The sequence below is a fragment of the Mycothermus thermophilus genome (genome assembly GCF_041956435.1).
Source record: "Mycothermus thermophilus strain CBS 625.91 unplaced genomic scaffold VTJ04scaffold_2, whole genome shotgun sequence".
NCBI classification, from domain to species: domain Eukaryota; kingdom Fungi; phylum Ascomycota; class Sordariomycetes; order Sordariales; family Chaetomiaceae; genus Mycothermus; species Mycothermus thermophilus.
In genome coordinates, this window is record NW_027191428.1 from 1,221,111 (window position 1) to 1,237,074 (window position 15,964).

At 55.5% G+C, this 15,964-nt stretch overlaps 9 protein-coding genes across 9 annotated transcripts; 3 read left to right on the plus strand and 6 right to left on the minus strand.

Moving 5' to 3' along the window:
• Positions 1-12: 12 nt before the first annotated feature.
• On the minus strand, positions 13-243 carry VTJ04DRAFT_2584 (uncharacterized protein; the record flags this gene model as incomplete). The annotated part of the gene is made up of 1 exon (XM_069360389.1): positions 13-243. The coding sequence occupies one exon, from the start codon at positions 241-243 to the stop codon at positions 13-15; it is 231 nt and encodes a 76-aa protein (XP_069221105.1).
• An 81-nt stretch (positions 244-324) lies between these two features.
• VTJ04DRAFT_2585 (uncharacterized protein) lies at positions 325-2,536 on the plus strand (the record flags this gene model as incomplete). The annotated part of the gene is made up of 4 exons (XM_069360390.1): positions 325-917; positions 1,090-1,392; positions 1,450-1,700; positions 1,764-2,536. 4 exons carry the CDS (start codon positions 325-327, stop codon positions 2,534-2,536), a joined length of 1,920 nt encoding a protein of 639 aa, XP_069221106.1.
• A 30-nt stretch (positions 2,537-2,566) lies between these two features.
• VTJ04DRAFT_2586 (uncharacterized protein) lies at positions 2,567-2,991 on the minus strand (the record flags this gene model as incomplete). Its single annotated transcript, XM_069360391.1, has 2 exons — positions 2,567-2,736; positions 2,886-2,991. The coding sequence occupies 2 exons, from the start codon at positions 2,989-2,991 to the stop codon at positions 2,567-2,569; spliced, it is 276 nt and encodes a 91-aa protein (XP_069221107.1).
• Positions 2,992-3,468: 477 nt separating this feature from the next.
• VTJ04DRAFT_2587 (uncharacterized protein) lies at positions 3,469-4,857 on the minus strand (the record flags this gene model as incomplete). Its single annotated transcript, XM_069360392.1, has 1 exon — positions 3,469-4,857. One exon carries the CDS (start codon positions 4,855-4,857, stop codon positions 3,469-3,471), a length of 1,389 nt encoding a protein of 462 aa, XP_069221108.1.
• An 899-nt stretch (positions 4,858-5,756) lies between these two features.
• Positions 5,757-7,726, minus strand: VTJ04DRAFT_2588 (uncharacterized protein; the record flags this gene model as incomplete). Its single annotated transcript, XM_069360393.1, has 5 exons — positions 5,757-6,965; positions 7,019-7,314; positions 7,370-7,465; positions 7,540-7,619; positions 7,695-7,726. 5 exons carry the CDS (start codon positions 7,724-7,726, stop codon positions 5,757-5,759), a joined length of 1,713 nt encoding a protein of 570 aa, XP_069221109.1.
• Positions 7,727-8,478: 752 nt separating this feature from the next.
• VTJ04DRAFT_2589 (uncharacterized protein) lies at positions 8,479-8,957 on the plus strand (the record flags this gene model as incomplete). Its single annotated transcript, XM_069360394.1, has 2 exons — positions 8,479-8,503; positions 8,575-8,957. 2 exons carry the CDS (start codon positions 8,479-8,481, stop codon positions 8,955-8,957), a joined length of 408 nt encoding a protein of 135 aa, XP_069221110.1.
• A 1,317-nt stretch (positions 8,958-10,274) lies between these two features.
• On the plus strand, positions 10,275-11,987 carry VTJ04DRAFT_2590 (uncharacterized protein; the record flags this gene model as incomplete). Its single annotated transcript, XM_069360396.1, has 2 exons — positions 10,275-11,416; positions 11,477-11,987. 2 exons carry the CDS (start codon positions 10,275-10,277, stop codon positions 11,985-11,987), a joined length of 1,653 nt encoding a protein of 550 aa, XP_069221111.1.
• A 97-nt stretch (positions 11,988-12,084) lies between these two features.
• Positions 12,085-12,716, minus strand: VTJ04DRAFT_2591 (uncharacterized protein; the record flags this gene model as incomplete). Its single annotated transcript, XM_069360397.1, has 2 exons — positions 12,085-12,141; positions 12,501-12,716. The coding sequence occupies 2 exons, from the start codon at positions 12,714-12,716 to the stop codon at positions 12,085-12,087; spliced, it is 273 nt and encodes a 90-aa protein (XP_069221112.1).
• An 85-nt stretch (positions 12,717-12,801) lies between these two features.
• On the minus strand, positions 12,802-14,057 carry VTJ04DRAFT_2592 (uncharacterized protein; the record flags this gene model as incomplete). Its single annotated transcript, XM_069360398.1, has 4 exons — positions 12,802-13,035; positions 13,094-13,477; positions 13,540-13,854; positions 14,019-14,057. 4 exons carry the CDS (start codon positions 14,055-14,057, stop codon positions 12,802-12,804), a joined length of 972 nt encoding a protein of 323 aa, XP_069221113.1.
• Between the last annotated feature and the right edge of the window lie 1,907 nt (positions 14,058-15,964).

The window sequence follows — 15,964 nt, forward strand, 5'->3', positions numbered from 1 at the left end:
CCGACACAGATTTTAGCACCAAGACACTTTGAACACATCAGCTTGAGCGGCATCGGCTTGTGCGGAACATTTTCTGCCACCGGCCGCTGACGCTACCGAGTCGGTCGGAAGCCCTCTTCTCCACGATCGCTCTTCGCCCGACGACCATCTCCTCGACAATCTTCCACCCCCGACTTGACGACGACAACCAACGCCACGCTTCTTGGTCCACACATCTCCACATCCACACAGCACTCCCGTCATTAGGGTCGCTGGCCGAACGCGCACGCCCGCCGCGTCCGTCAAGTGCATCCAGTCACATTTTGTCAATTACCCCCCTGAGCCATGGCAGCGACGGATCCGAGGCGGTCCTCCAGGGCGCGGGCAACCCAATCGCAATCTCAATCCTCCTCGAGCACGTCAAGTGTGTCGGGTCGCCCCGAGAGGAGCACCCGACAGTTTAACAAAGGCGTCTCGCCACAAAAATCTACCTCCACCGGGTCGCTGTCCTCCGAACCCCCAGACGACGCCATCCCCACGGAAGAGCTGTTCGGCACGCGTCGTCGCACCCGCGGACAGACCGAGGACAAGGAAAAAGCCGGAAACAAGACCGACACATCCGCCATGGCAAACCGCGATAACGATGCTGGGGAGGAAGACGAGGCCGTTCGCTGTGTGTGCGGGAATGAGGAATACCAGGGCCCGCCACCCTTGGATGATGACTCCAAGCATGGGCTCAAGCACTCCCACGGCCTCGATACCTTCTTCTCGGCCGACGTTACCGACGACACAGCTGGTCTGTTTGTCCAATGCGATATCTGCAAGGTTTGGCAGCATGGCGGCTGTGTCGGCATCATGACTGAAGAGTCGAGTCCCGACGAATACTTTTGCGAGTTGTGTCGCAAAGATCTGCACAAGCTGTGGACAGCAAGCAATGGGTAATTTCTGCCTCCTATATTTTTTTCTCGCAGCCTTTTCCTTGATTGCTCGCCAGCCGGAACCCCGATGCTTCTGCGGCTGAGATCTCTTGTCATCCCCGGGGGCCATCTTTGTTGTCAACTCAACAACACCCACTTCCCGTCATGCACATGCTAACGCCATGGTCTGCAGGAGCGTTTATTCTCACTATCTACCTCTCAAACGCCACGGCCGTGCTGCCTCGCGAGCGGCAGCGAACAAGGAGTCGCTACGGTCACCGACGAAAGACACAAAGGAGAAGGACAATAACAAAGGTGGAAGGGCGTCGTCTCAGAGTCAAACCTCGAAGCGACGGTCTACCCTCAACAGCAGGGAAGCTGGATACGATGAAGCGGAGGCCCTTCGGAAGGCCATCGAGGCCAGCAAAGAAGATGCCTTCCCCCCGGATCAGCAAGAGAGCCGCCGGCCAAAGCGGGGAAGAAGCGATAGCCAAGAGTACGCCTATTCCATGCGGCTAGAGGTCCGTGTACGCGCCGCTGACACCCTCCCCAGGAAGTCAGACAACGCGAAGCGACAGAAAACGAGTTCGCGATCCGCCTCGCCCGTCTCGGACAAGAACGCCGATGATTCCGACGACGGCGGGGCTACCGGCCGCAATGGCACGAGAGCGAAATCACGAAATGCTGCGTCAGCTCGCAATCAACGGAGCGAAAAGACTTCGGAAGAGGAACGTGAGCGGCAACGAGCTGATGCGGCGAACAAGCGGAAAGGACGAGCAGATCGCCGCGGAGGTCGCGGTGACGGTACTGTTCCCTCTCGTATTGTGGCTCAAAGCCTGGGAGCGCGCGCTAACGACGATTTATCAGATTCGGATCCATCAGAAGAAATGCCCTTGGCTGCTCGCGCGGCGACGAACAAGACAGCCCCACAAGCCTCGTCCACAACAACCAGTCCGACTAACGCAACCGCTCCTTCGGCACCCGAGCCACCATCCAAACCTCCGACTACTTCGGCCGTGGAACCAGCACCGGCCCCGAACTCTGTTCCCGACACCCCCACACCTCCGTCTGCGCCGATACAATCCAAGCCCGACAACAACAAGAAGCGTTCGCACAAGAAGAAAGGCCGCAACCAATATACCCGCGACCGGGACGCTCACGACGATGAGTCTCCTGGCCGCTCACAGTCACGAGATATTCAGAAAGACGAGCCAGGCTCTGGCAACGGCGGAGCAACGGGAGGTCCCACGAGCGGCGGCGGTGGCAGCGGCACCAAGCAGAGCGGCGACGGCGTCACCAAATCCAGCTCCAAGTCCAAGGGTGGGATGAGCAGCAAGATCACCATGAACGACATGAAACGTCGCGCAGCTGCCCTGCTGGAATTTATTTCGCGCACACAGTTGGAGTTGGCAGGGGAGGCGGCGCAGGAGATTCCCGCCGCTCCTGCGGCCGCTGCCAGTACAACCAATGGAGACGCGACCTCTGCTGTCTCTGTGGTTGTCACCTCGCCAGACGAAAAGCCCAAGGATGGCACCGGCTCAGACGCACCTGAGAAGGATTTCAAGGAACTCGGGTGTTTGGAGATGATGGATAGCTTGACCAGGAGATTGGTCAAGTGGCAACAACAGTATGCTAACTGAGGTTTGGCGGGTGGTTTCTCTTTTCCATTTTTAACCCAACGTTGTTTTCCATTTCTCTTTTGTTTCTGCATTTGATGGCGTCAACGGCGCGGCTGTTTGACATTTTACCCTTGTCATCCATGTATCTTGGGTGGGAGCGGCGTTTTGGTTTTTGTACGGGGTAATAAGGGGTGGTTTATCAACCACTGGCGTGGTTTGTTCTGTTTTTTACGTTATTTGGGATCAACAGGACAGCAATGGCAAACGCAGCCTCGGCATGAACTACGAGGGACGTTCATGAGGGTAGTTGACGTTGGGCTTGATTCGGATATCCACTCCGTCTCTTCTTGTTGCTACACTTTACAATGACTTCCGTTATTTTGTTCTTGAACCGGGATCGATTCGATGTCAGAGGGGATGTTAATGTCCTGTATGTACGTTGACGGAAAGGCTATGAGTGGGCTGAAGTCAGTCATGTGGCAGGGTTCGGCTTTCTGGACTGTCTATTGACATCGCAAGCAACCCATTATTTCTGGTTGTCGAGATCTTGGAAGAGGTGATATCGTGGTTCCGAGATGGGTGATGAAGATAACGGCCGGGACTAGATCCCATGGCTGCATGACGTTTATTTCCTGATACACTCATGGAATTGTTCTCTTCTCAGTTAGTGTATTTGGTATATAGCTTTCACCGCAAGGGTTATTTTACAAGAAATTGGTGAACTCGAATTTGATGAGTCCACTGTCATGTGCTGCCTTAGGATGATGGCTTGAGGGAGCCCAAGTACTTCATCCTGTTCCACAAAATCTGCCCTGGACCTACTCAGATTCCTCCTCGCCGAATATATGCATATGTGCACAATGTCCGGTCCTTTTACATCCCTGTCAACCCATCCTCGATGTTCCGACTCGTTAGGCGCCGCCGGCCATGCCCTCCTCACCCAGACCTCTCCATCAAATGTCCTCCCCACCGCCAGAGAACCTCTCCAACCTCCTCGCCTTCCTCGCCTCCTTCTCCCTCTTCCTCGCCTGGTTCAAACTCATCGGGCCCCCTTCCTCACCCGAAACTGCCTTCTTCATCTCCTCGGTTGCCTGTTCCAGCGCCTCAAGCGTCACGTCGTCCATCAGCACCTTCCCAAGCGCGCCGCGACGGAACTCCTGCACAGCCCACTCAGCGGCAGCGTCCAGGTTCGGGACACCACCCTTGGCGACCTTCCCGAAGCGTTTAGCCACGGCAGTGAGGAACTCTGTGACGTCGTTGGTCGGGGCATCGAGGCTGAGGCGCGAGACGTAGAGGGGGTAGTCATTTGGAAGGTCAGAGTCGTTTTCTGGGTTGGAAGAGGGTGATGACGATGAGGAGGAGGAGGAGGAGGAGGAGGAGGAGGAGGCGGACGTCGACGACAGCGAGTCAAACCCATACTCACGCTCCCGATTGAGCTGAAAAAGCAAATAATCCGCCAATATTTCCCTGGGCAAAATCCCGTCCTTCACACACCCTATCAAGGCCAACTTCAACATCTTTTCCGGGTCCGTGATGTACGGAATAAACACACCGGGGGTATCCACCAAAAACACCCCCTCACCCATGCCCGTTAAGTCCTCTTCCCCCTCCCCTGGGGAAGTCACCGAATCCTCTCCGGGCACGATCCTCACCGGAGTCGACAACTTCCTCGTCACGCCCGGTTGCGCCCCCGTCTTGGCCACTTTTGCCACGTTCCCGCCCATGCCCTTTTTCCGCAGCGCGTTGAGCAGCGTCGATTTCCCCGCGTTGGGCATGCCGACCACCAGGCACCGCAGGCCGGTCAGGCTGTCGCGCTTGCGCGCCACGTCCTTGATGGCGGCCAGCAACGGGCCCGCCGTGCCCGCGGTGGCGCCCGTGAAAAGCACCTCGGCCGCGTGCTTGTGCTGCAGGTGGAAGTCGCGCAGCCGCCGCGCGGTCAGCGCCGACAGCGAGCTTCCCTTCTTCACCCGCAACCGGGCGCACAAGCTCTCCGGCAAGGGGTCGTCCGGGCCGAGGTCGTGGTGGGTGTAGACGATGATGCGCTCTCGCTCGTTGGGGTTGTTGTTGGCGGGCGCGAGAGAGTGTTCGAGTAGCGGGTTCCACGAGGTAATGGGCACGCGGAAGTCGCGGCACTCAATGACCAGGCCGATGGTGGCGAGGGTTTGGCGCATGCGCGCCAGGCCGGCGTGGTGGTGGCCGAGGAAGAAGGAGCGCGGTATGTCTGAAGAGACGTCGAAATGCTGCCGCGGCCGGAAGGCGGCGCGGCCGGCGGTGAGGGTGACGGCGGCTTTGGCGGCAGCAGCTGCCGCTGCGGCCGTGGTTGGGATGGAAGAGGTGGTCATGGTGTTGTGGTTATGGTTACACAGGGTGTAAGTGAGATATAGGTTGTTGAAGAGAATGACCTGATGTTGAGGATGAAGATGGGCATGAAAGGACCTGTCATGTTTCATGCTGGATTTTGGAAATCAGTATGCTTAACATTAGAGCTGAACCCCAACCATGAGGCCTTCTGGTTGTTTTGGTGACTCGAGACTTTGTCTTCGTCGAGGTGTTCTTCTGGTTCTCAAGTCCATCTCATGTTCCAGTTTTTGAGATCATAAATCGTTTAATCCGATTTTGCCCCATAATATATCGGATTATTGCATAGCCACCGCTCCTCCTTCGTCAAGGTCGGCCTCTGATGCGTAACGCAGGTCTCTAGATGCTTCCTAGCTGTCCATCTCACTTCAGATAGTGTTGTTCTACCTAGGACGCCGATGGTTCGTCTACTCAAATGCTTAGAGATACAAAGATGGGTCGATCATGAGTTCATATCAGGCCGATGCTCCGTTTGAAGATGTGAGCCACATCTCGAGCATGATTTTCGATGTCCATCGCTTGGTGTTTGTACTTTAAGGGCATATGCTTTGCATTGGCAAGGTCAGAAACCCAAGTCTAACAATGTATGGTGTGGAGGGACAGACGATGCTGTTGTTCGGGTACAGCACCCGAACAAATAATGGCACAGATGGGAGAAAGAAACAACCACTTCGGAGCAGCCCGAGAACCCTGACTACGTCCTCTACCATCTCACTCAAGGCCGAAATCCTGTATGTAGGTTCCCAGTATAAACCCAAACCAAGCCCATGCATCCAATACCCGATCTAATCCCAAAGCCAATCACCGAAAGCATCTGGACTTGTAGTAAAAGAGCACTGTATAACCCTCCATCCTCCTCTTCATTTCTCTCTCAAATAGCCTCCTATGCATTTTCAACTGTCACATCAGCGTTCCCACGATCCAGCTTCATCAACTCGGTCTGTGTTGCCTGGTCTTTCTTAGACTCCAGTCCCTGTTGCTGTTTCTTCTGTAACAGCGGTCCCGAGTCCTCGGCCCTTCCTTCGTCCTCATGATCCGCGAGGCTCCCACTTCCCCCCACCGCCGTACTAACATCGCTATCGATGGCGTCGTAATAAGGGTGGTGGTGATGATGATGGTGGTGGTGGTGACCGTGGCGGTGATGGTGTTTCACCTCACCCTTAGCCGCCTCAAAATGACTCTGCATCGCACGGTTCGACGTCTTTCTCGCGAGACGGTACCTGGCGTACTCATTCTCGCGCGAGGACTCGGTGCCGGTGAAACTCTCGAGCGCGTCAAAGACGTGAGGGAAAACCAACTCGTGGACGTCCCGCGCCCAGAGGAAGTCGAGATGCTCGTAGTGTGGGATTTCGTTGGCCAGAGTCTGGGGCGGCAGCTCCCGCAGCATGGTCTTGATATCAACCAGCGAATCGCTGCCGCCGTAGACGAGGACGATGGGGGTTTTGATGTTGCGGGTAGGGTACCGCGCGACTTTGGTGTACTTGGAGGGTGTGGAGAGCAGGAGCGGGGGATGGACGTCGTCATCGTACATCTGGAAGGACTTATTACGAATAATCTGGAACCAGTGCACGACTGATTTGGTGCTGGTAAAGGAGTAGAGGTGCGGGTAGGCGGCGAGCTTCTGGGAAGTGCTGATGTTGCGGGTGCGCCAGTCGAAGAGGAATACCAGGGCCCAATCGATCAGTTTCATGAACAGGGGTGGGTACAAGATCGACTCCCACATGGTGGCGGAGCTGAGGATGGAGCGGCGGCCAAACAGCAGGAAGAGGACTTGAGGGGACGCCTTGACGAGGGCGTCGACAACACCGTTGGAGAGGCCGGTAGGTGACATGGCAGGGGCAAGGGCAATGAAGACGTTGACCTGGTCGTTAAGCTTGGGGTGGACAGCCAGGCTGGCGAAAGCCTGAGCGGTACCTTGAGAAAAACCAATATATGACAGCGACGGCTGGCCTGTGGTTTCGAGGATGTAACTGATGCTGTCCGGGATGTCGTGGAAGGCGAACTCGTCGATGGAGAAGTTCCAAAATTTGACGGAGGTGGGTGACGAACGGATGGACTTTTTGGAGTATTTGTTGCCGCGGTTGTTTCCGAACTATGTCCCTTGTCAATATTCGTCGACGTCCTTGATTGTCGTTCTGAGCTTACCCAGACATCGAACCCCTTTTCCACCAGGACAAAAGGCAAGCAACGCTGCTCGTCAGTCAGGCACACCCAAACTTCGCTGTTCATGAGCAGGCCATGGTGCAGGTAGACAACACGCTTCTTGATGCTGCCGGGACCCCTATTGACACGGATGTTTTCCTCGCCTTTGCGCCAGGCAAGGCGGTGAAGGCAGAGTAGATAGCCGTCTTTGGTCTGGACGACATGCTCTTCGGCCGTGTAGCCGTACATCGCACAAAGGTCGATAAAGTCAGAGGCATTTCGAATGGATGTCGAGATGGCTGGACCCGGGTCAGCGTTATCTATAGGTTAGAGGGGAGGGTCAGGGCGACGCACACTGTTTCCTCCGTTCAGCCCTCTTTTCTGACGGGGTGCTTAGTCGATTAAACAGGCGCCTGGATATCCGGTAGAAGATGTCGCGGAGGGAGATTGCTTGGGCATGGATGTTAGCGGTCGAACGGTGGCCCAAGGGCGATCGACGGACATCCGTCTTGGGGGTTTCTCACGAAGAGCCAGGGTGAGGATTCGGATGAAGGCTTCGAGGCCGACGAGGAGAAACGAACCGACGAGGGCCGCATATTCGGCGCTGGATCACGAGAAACCTCAAAGGTTAGAGGTAAAAGAAACAGACAAGGCGGGATAGCTGCTCTGTCTCGCTCACATGTTGAGGCGGCCGAGAAAGGGCACGGCCATGGTTGCAATGGGCGGTGTGTTGGGAAGAGGAGGCTATCCTCTGCCTCGGACGCAGTTATTCGCAACGACAAGCACACAGAACAATCAACTTAAACCATTCTCTTCGCTGACCAAAATAAGAGAATCTGGGAAAATCAAGATCAAATCGTGGGAGTTTGGGTGCAGACACCCATGTTCAAAAGATTGGACGCCGCACCATGGCCGAAGCGATGGTGCTGTGGGGGGGTTTCACGAGGTGCCCAGTGTCAACAGGAGGACAGGAGGATCTGGGCCTGTGACATCACCCTTCCAGGTTCACATGCACCTCACTTCGCATTGTCGCTGCGTGCCTGATATCTGGTGTCCCACATCGCCCAATTCGCAACTTCAAAAACATGTTCTGAAATTTAATGCAAAAAATTGCCCTAGGATATTGTCCCAATGATTTTGGTCGGCTGGAATCCACAACACAGGAGACTTGGAGTCTGGAGATGCTGTAATTACGATGTAGGCATCTCTGCGGCCATTGTCCTTGGGAGGATGCCCGGGCGTAAGGATTCGTAATGCATAACATCATTTGCTGTGGGTAACCATACCAGCGACTGTAATTTACGTATGTACCGTATCATCAACTCGATCACGCCAAGGCCAAGCCAAGGCCAAGCCGACCGAAGCCAAGTCCAAGCCTTGTTCCTGCGGATTGTCTCCATCTGCCGATCAGTCGAGAGCATCAGCAGAAGCAAACCACCAGGCACCGCACAATCACATCCAAGATGCCGAGCTCATGTAAAGAAATAAGTACGCCACATACCCCTCCTCTCTCAAAGCCACATTTCCCACTTACTAACATGCTCAACCCCCCATTTCAGGAGCCGCCCTGGCACAATGCCTTCAGGAATCCGAGTGCGTCATGGTCCAGCGACACACGGCGGCCGAATGCCTGCGCGATCCCCTCGTCCAGACCCTCCCCACCAAGTGTCTGCAGCTCAAGAAGGGCTATGGCGAGTGCCGCCGCGGCATGATTGACATGCGCAAGCGCTTCCGCGGTAACCAGCCTGCCGCTTTTCGCCATCTCGAAAAGGCCGACAAGGGCGAGGGGTACCAGCTGTACGCGGGCCGTTCGGCGTTTGCGGGCGCACGCGGAGAGACGGATGGGAACGAGCAGGGACCCAAGGATTGGAGAGAGGCGGAGAACGAGAGGTATAGGGCTGAGAGGGCGAAGGAGGTGGGCGCAAATGGAGCGAAGTCATGACGGGTGGGAGCGGTGGATGGATGGAGGGGTGCGGTGGAGAGTAACGAATATCATGAAGCCTGCGATACCATCGGCATAGAGTTGGGAGACCTAGGCGGAGGCTCGGGGTTCTGGTCCATGCGATTTAGGCCCTCCTATCGGCGCTGGGAGAAGCGTCAGCGTCATGGAGTGTCCGCTTCCCATGGGCTGAACGCGCCTCGAATGTGCCCCTCAGCTAACAACATCCTGTATGATGTGTGTACAATATTGAATAAACAAAACGATACACAGCACCTCACTCTAGACACACACACATCCCCAGGATCAAGCTGGGTTGCAATATGCGGTCTCGTCTCCGTGTAGATAATTATTAACTGATCGAGGCAAGGTCTACCTCAAAAGGTACGGGATGTCCCTGACGGCGGCTACATCCCTCGTGCATGGGATAAGCAACGGGACTGGCTGCCCTTTCTTCCACTTCCCGAGGTTCGATTCGGCTTCGAGAGGTAGTACGCCTTGAGCCACGAGCCAATCCTGCAAACACGTGCCGTTTCGAGGCTGGCGCCGGTCATGATTTTCCACTTCCACGAGGCAATGTAGTAACAGCAATTGGACGGCGAGAGACCTATACTTGGGCATGGCGATGCACCTTGTTTTCTGTGGTGCCTGGCGCGTGGTTGCGGCACAACATCCTACTCGCCGGCGTTTCTAGCCCCCGAGTTACACCCATGTGAAGTTACCTGAAACTCTTCCCCGGATCTGGCCCAGCAGACCTCGGATCGCAAGTGTGCAAACACGCCAAAACCCATCTTGTTCTTGACAGGATTGAGGATGGAAATATGAAAATAACCGAAGACGTAGACAGGCAGAGCTCATAAGGCTGACCCAGCCCCAATCCAAGTTCCATCGCGAGGTGCTCCGCGGATGATCCGTCTCCACCGCCGCACCCGGGCTAACCTTCGCGCCGGCATGGGGGCTGTCGTTTTCTAGCAAGGTTGTTTCGACTCGATCCAACGCTCTTTCTGTGGAGAGTGACATAAGATCCGACATGGTCCTCGCCTCCCTGTTCTTTCATTGCTCTTCTTTTGCTCGATTTGGCTCGTGCCTCGCCTCTTTCTCGTCATATCTTGCCCCATGTCTTCCCCGTAATGGTCAAGCCAGTGTGCAACTTCACATCGAAGTTAACCATCAAAGAGCTGGGTTCAGAGCATCTCCCACTCCGTCCAACCTACACAGCAATAGGCAACTTTTTCTAGCACCATTTTACCGCGATAATGCATTATGGCGTCTAGATCCGTCTTTCGATTCTTTACCAGCTCTCGCCGGGGACCAACTCTCATGTCCCTTGGCGCCATAACTTTCCTGGCGCTATGTCTCTTCGCCCTCCATCTCCCGCCGATGCAGCCACCACCAGCCATTGCGTCCGCCCAGCTCGGCCGGCATCCCACCCCTCCCACTCGCGACCCACAACAACAACCAGTGGGGCTGGCCGGCATCAACCACTACATGGGCTCTGACTTCCTCCAAACCCTCCTCGATCTCACCCGCAGGGAAAAGGCACGCAAAGCCGCCGGCCTGCCCATGGAGAACGCCGCCGCCAAGCGCCCGTCCTTCCGCGACGACCCGCCGCGCATGGTCGAGGACCTGCCGCGCGAACACATCCCCCGCGCCGCGCCGCTGGTCCCGCCGTCCGACGACGACGACGACGGGAGAAGCACCAAGCCGCGCGTGACGGGCCGGAGGCTGGTGGTGGTGGGCGATGTGCACGGCCATTTGCAGACGCTCAAGGCCTTGTTGAAGAAGATTAGGTTCGACAATCGCCAGGGTGATCACCTTGTTCTGGCCGGGGATATTGTCACTAAGGGCCCGGATAGCCGTGGGGTGGTGAAGCTGGCGATGGAGCTGGGCGCGAGCGCGGTGAGGGGGAATCAGGATGATAAAGTTCTGGCTGTGGCGAGGGAGATTCGGAGGCTTGCGGCGGCTAATGGGGAAGGTGATGATGTTGAGCCTGGGGATGATGAATATACCGGCGAGGGGGAAGAGGACGAGGAAGACGATGATGAGCGTTTTGATGTCGAAACCCGTCGCAGGATTCGCCTCCGCAAAGTCGCGCGCTCCCTGTCACGGTCTCAACTCAACTGGCTGAGGAATCTTCCCCTGATTCTGCGCATTGGCCCAATCCCGGACGCCAGGGCGGCGCCTTGGAACGCTTCAACCATCGCTGTCGTCCACGGGGGACTGGTCCCCGGCGTGCCACTTGAGAAGCAAGACCCATGGGCGGTGATGAACATGCGGAGTCTGGTTTATCCGCGTGAGCCCCTGACTTGGGAGCCGACAGTCTGGTCTTGGATGAAAGACGGCAAAAATGATGAGGAGAAAGAAGAAGAGGATGAAGAAACCAGCGAGGATGAGGTGGTTGTTGACACAGCCATTGCCATCCCCGTTGATGGACGGGAGGGCGAACCGTGGTCTCATGCTTGGTATGTCCTCCTCTTTCAACCTCTCTTTCTCTGCCCTTCAATATTCTAACCAAACCTCAGGAATCGCCACCAAAACAACCTCCCCGAAAACTACCCCCGCACGGTCGTCATCTACGGCCACGACGCGCGCGCCGGCCTGCAGGTCGATCCCGTAGTCGACATTTCACCCTACCGTCCTCGCCACAAGAAGGGGCACAACAAGCACGGTAGCAAGGATAAGAAACACAAGAAGCAGAAGAAGAAGTCCCCCAAGTCGCACAGCCCTCTCCGCGCCAACGACAACGACAGAGAAGAGCACCTCGCAGATGACTCAACCACCCTGAGCGCAAACAAACACAACAACAACAACAGCCCTCCCACGAAACAAACGGGCCTCCGCTACGCCTTCGGTCTCGACTCGGGCTGCGGCCACGACCAAAAGCTCACCGCCCTCATCCTGGAAGCTACCCCTGAAGGTGGTGTTTCCCACCGCATCGAGCAGGTAGACTGTGTCAAGGATGGGAAAAAGAAGGGCAGGGGGAGGAGCGGGAGTAGAGGCGGCGGGTCGCTGTGGGGTGGGGATCTTAAGTGATCCTCCTCCTCCTTCCTTCTTCTTGTCTTCTGTTTGTTTTGTTTTGCGTCTTGATGGTTTGGATTCTTTGCTGTAACCGATATGGCACTGGTCTTGGTCAGTATACCTTGAGCTGCAGCGGAGTTTGGGCGTCTTGGGTAGGTCGGTTGGCATTCTGGAATGGGGTTGGGTTTGGCTAGTAATAATTATAATGGGATGCAGGTTTTGTTGCTTGAACGGATAATCACTAAAGGAGCTCAAGCTCCCTCATATATAGGTACTGGAGTGTATTGATAATTCCGCAATGGAAATGGAGAACACAAGCCCACTAAGGGGGAATGCACATCAGCGAACGTTCTCAAACAAGCCATGAGTGCTGTCACTTCAACAACTAACCAAGTCAGGTAGGCAACAGGACGCATGTTCAATCTCAAGTTGTCCAACATCAAACCAGCCGTCAATATCGCCGATGTTCACAGAGTTATCCTAGCGAAGTGAAGGAGGCAGGCCAAATCCGACTTCTCACTGAAGTACTCCGCAGTCATTCATCATCACAACAAATTCAACAATGCAACTTCCCAAATTCCCGCCTTTATTCGATTTTAGCTTGGTTTTGGGGGCTCTTAAGTTGCGCCCTGTATCATCCTCTGTGCTGTCTTGCTGCTTGGCAAAGCAACACTTCCATCTCCCTCGCACGGCAATCTTTCCTTGCTCAAACAGCAGCGTGTGTTTGCCCAACCATGCTCCCATGGATCTCTCCCACTATTTTGAAACCTTTCACTATCATTACTCGCCCCAGAGTCTCTACTACCACCCCCTGTTCGAGATTACCCCTTTACTGAAGCTTCGCCCGGATGATGTCCTTCAGGGTGACAGCGTCGGCGGCGAACTTGCTGATGCCCTCGCGCAGCTTCTCGACGGCCATCTGGTCCTCGTTGAAGTCAAAGCGGAAGGTCGACTCGTCGTTGATGTACGACTTCTTCTCAATGTCAAGAGCAGAAGCGGCCGCAGCGTCGAGCTTCTTGGTAACAGGCTCTGTCGAGTTGTGGAGCTCCTCAAGGAGGGCGGGCTGGTAACACACAGTTAGCACACGTTCTAGGAAACAGCATGGTTGCAAGAGAACGTACAGAAATGGTCAGATAGTCGCAGCCGGCCAGCTCAGTAATCTCGCCCGTGTTGCGGAACGAGGCACCCATGACGATGGTCTTGTAGCCGAACTTCTTGTAGTAGTTGAAGATGTTCTTGACGCTGGCAACGCCAGGGTCCTCCTCCTTGGAGTAGGTCTTGCCGGTGTGCGCCTTGTACCAGTCAAGGATGCGGCCGACGAAGGGCGAAATGAGGTAGGCACCGGCCTCAGCCGCGGCGATGGCCTGGACGATAGAGAACATGAGGGTCAGGTTGCAGTTGACATTGTGGTCGCGCTGAAGAATCTCGGCAGCCTTGATGCCCTCCCAGGTCGAGGCGATCTTGATGAGGACGCGGTCCCGAGAGATACCCTCCTTCTCGTAGAGCTGATGGGTTGGTTAGCAGAAGGTTCGTGGTGTTGAAAAGCGCTGATCATCTCTTGACTAACCTCAATAATACGCAGAGCCTTGTCAACGGAGGCTTGTGTGCTGAAGGAGAAAACGGCGTCGACCTCGGTGGAGACCTTGCCGGGAATGATCTCAAGAATCTTCTTGCCGAACTGGACGAGGAGGTGGTCCAGGGCCGAGTCAACCTGCTGGTCGAGGGAGCCGCCCTCAGACTTGGCCTTGGCAACGGCAGCGTCGAGCAGCGGAGCGTACTCGGCCTTCTTGGTGGCGGCGAGGATCAGGGACGGGTTGGTGGTGGCATCCTGAGGCTTGTATTTGCCAATGGAGGCGAAGTCACCAGAGTCGCTGACGACGACCTACACAAATTTCAATCCAGTCAGCAAACAAGTCTGGGGCCACGGGGTGTCCAATGGCATGTGTGAGGGTCACCCTGAGTTGGTCATCTCGCCGGCGGCGGTGTCGACGGTGGTGATCAACGAGGGGTTTGGCGGGGTAAATGCACAGCCGGGGATGGACGTACGGTGCCAGTGGCCTTGAGCTGCTCGAGAGAGTTGGACATGTTGGATGAGTGCGTAGGTGAGTGTCTGGATATGAAATCAATGGCGTAGCAGAACTGAAGAAAACAAGGCTTGTGTGGTATCAAACAAACCAAAGCTTGCAGAAGGGCAAAGTTTACAAGTTGAAGTGCTCGAGGGAAGAAAGAAAAAAAAGGTTGGATGCCCGAGAAGGTGTCGCGGATAATATGGCTGTCGAAGTTTCGCCTGAATGACGTGGGGCAACTCGCAGATTCCCTGTCATTCCTCCTTCCACCCCCAACATTTGTTGCAAGTGCCCCTCGCCCCGCACCCATTGATCCCGCCTTCCACCTCGCGCCTCCCGTGGACTGGCACCTTCTATGCTCATCATCACTCAGCGAGGACCGGCATCCTCCTTGCTGTGGCGCACGAAGCCGAAAAGGCACCAGGGGATCATCCCAACCAGGAATGCTTGCAATTGGCACAGATCTTGCCATCTCATCCTGAGCCCATTCTATGTTCTTCCTTTGCCTCTACAAAAAGTCAGCAATCCCGTGGCAACCCAACTGACTAATCGGGCGGTCTGGATGACAATCCCTGGGATTGGGTATGAGTATGCAATGGGAACGGCCGAGCCCGAGTCCCGTCGAGTCGAGGTCTCGTGGTTGTCACCTGCATTGGAACTCGAGGGATTTCGACACACAACAAACAGGACATTGAAACCGCCGTGGTTCCCGGGAAGAGTCTCATGACTACAAGCTGGAACATCAAGCTTGTACGACACAACCTAACATGGACGAAGCCAAAACAAGCATCTCCGACACCACGTCGATCCCGAGTCTCAAACCACATCTCATGGGCCTGACCAAAGGCTTCAAGGATATTGGACCAGAACCTCCATGAGCAGTTTTCTCTCACAAGAGCCTTCTAACGCCATTTCCATGTTCCCGTTCACAACCGTTTCACACACGGCACTTGCGTGTAACCCAACCCAAGCTTATTAACCAGACCTTGATCAACCTGAGCACCCTCTACATCCCTCCCTCGCTCCCTCCCATACATTCCATCTTGTTCCTGCGTACCGGCCGGGTGTGCAGGGAGTGGCTCACTCAGCGCAGCGCTAGCAGCCCATGTGCCTGGCCCCCCACGGGATGATTGGATGTTCCCTCTCCCCCCGTCTTCTTCCATTGTGGATGATGGCAGACCTTCTCCCTGGTGATGAGCAAGGCGACGTCGGAGGGGTGTCCACATCTGAGAATAGCCGGGAAAGAAAGTGGAGAGAGAGGCTTGAGGATCCAAAGCACCTAGCGGTAGACGGGAGGGTGGGGTTACTCGTTGCCCCACCATGCCACCTTGAAGGCCCCGCTGGGGTTGGAGCTTCACACAGAGTGAGCAGCTCCGCAGGCCAGGCCGCGGACTGCAGCGGAGAAACCTCGCTGTTTGCGCTGGATTACGTACCGATTAGCTGACCATTGAAGAAGGTCGGAGAAATGTTCTTCCCTGTCCTTTGACAAGCAGCAAAGTCCGGTCCATAATCAGCTGAGACCTGGTTCACGGTAAGGACCGCCTCAGCCTCAGCGACTCCCATCACCACCTTCAAATAGGTAATGGCGCATATCTGGCCTGGAGGTACTCCGTGCGTTGTCTCTGTAGCTACATAATCGAAGACAGAGGCTCGGTGCTTACACATCGTCTACAATGGCATGCAAAACCGTGCTGTTCGCGTGAACGAGAGCTGACCAAGCACGTTATGTGAACCTCAACCTCCAACTCCCGTCTGTAGCATCATGTACCTGACCTAGGTACCTTCGTCAAGGACATTCACCAGTCTCAGAACATAGTGGGATAGATAGTTTGGGGGAAGAGGAACTCGTCAATTGACCCTATTTTCATCCATTTTGTCTTCCCGTCCAGCCCGTTTTTGTTTTGAGTAATTCAGTTGTTGGTAGAT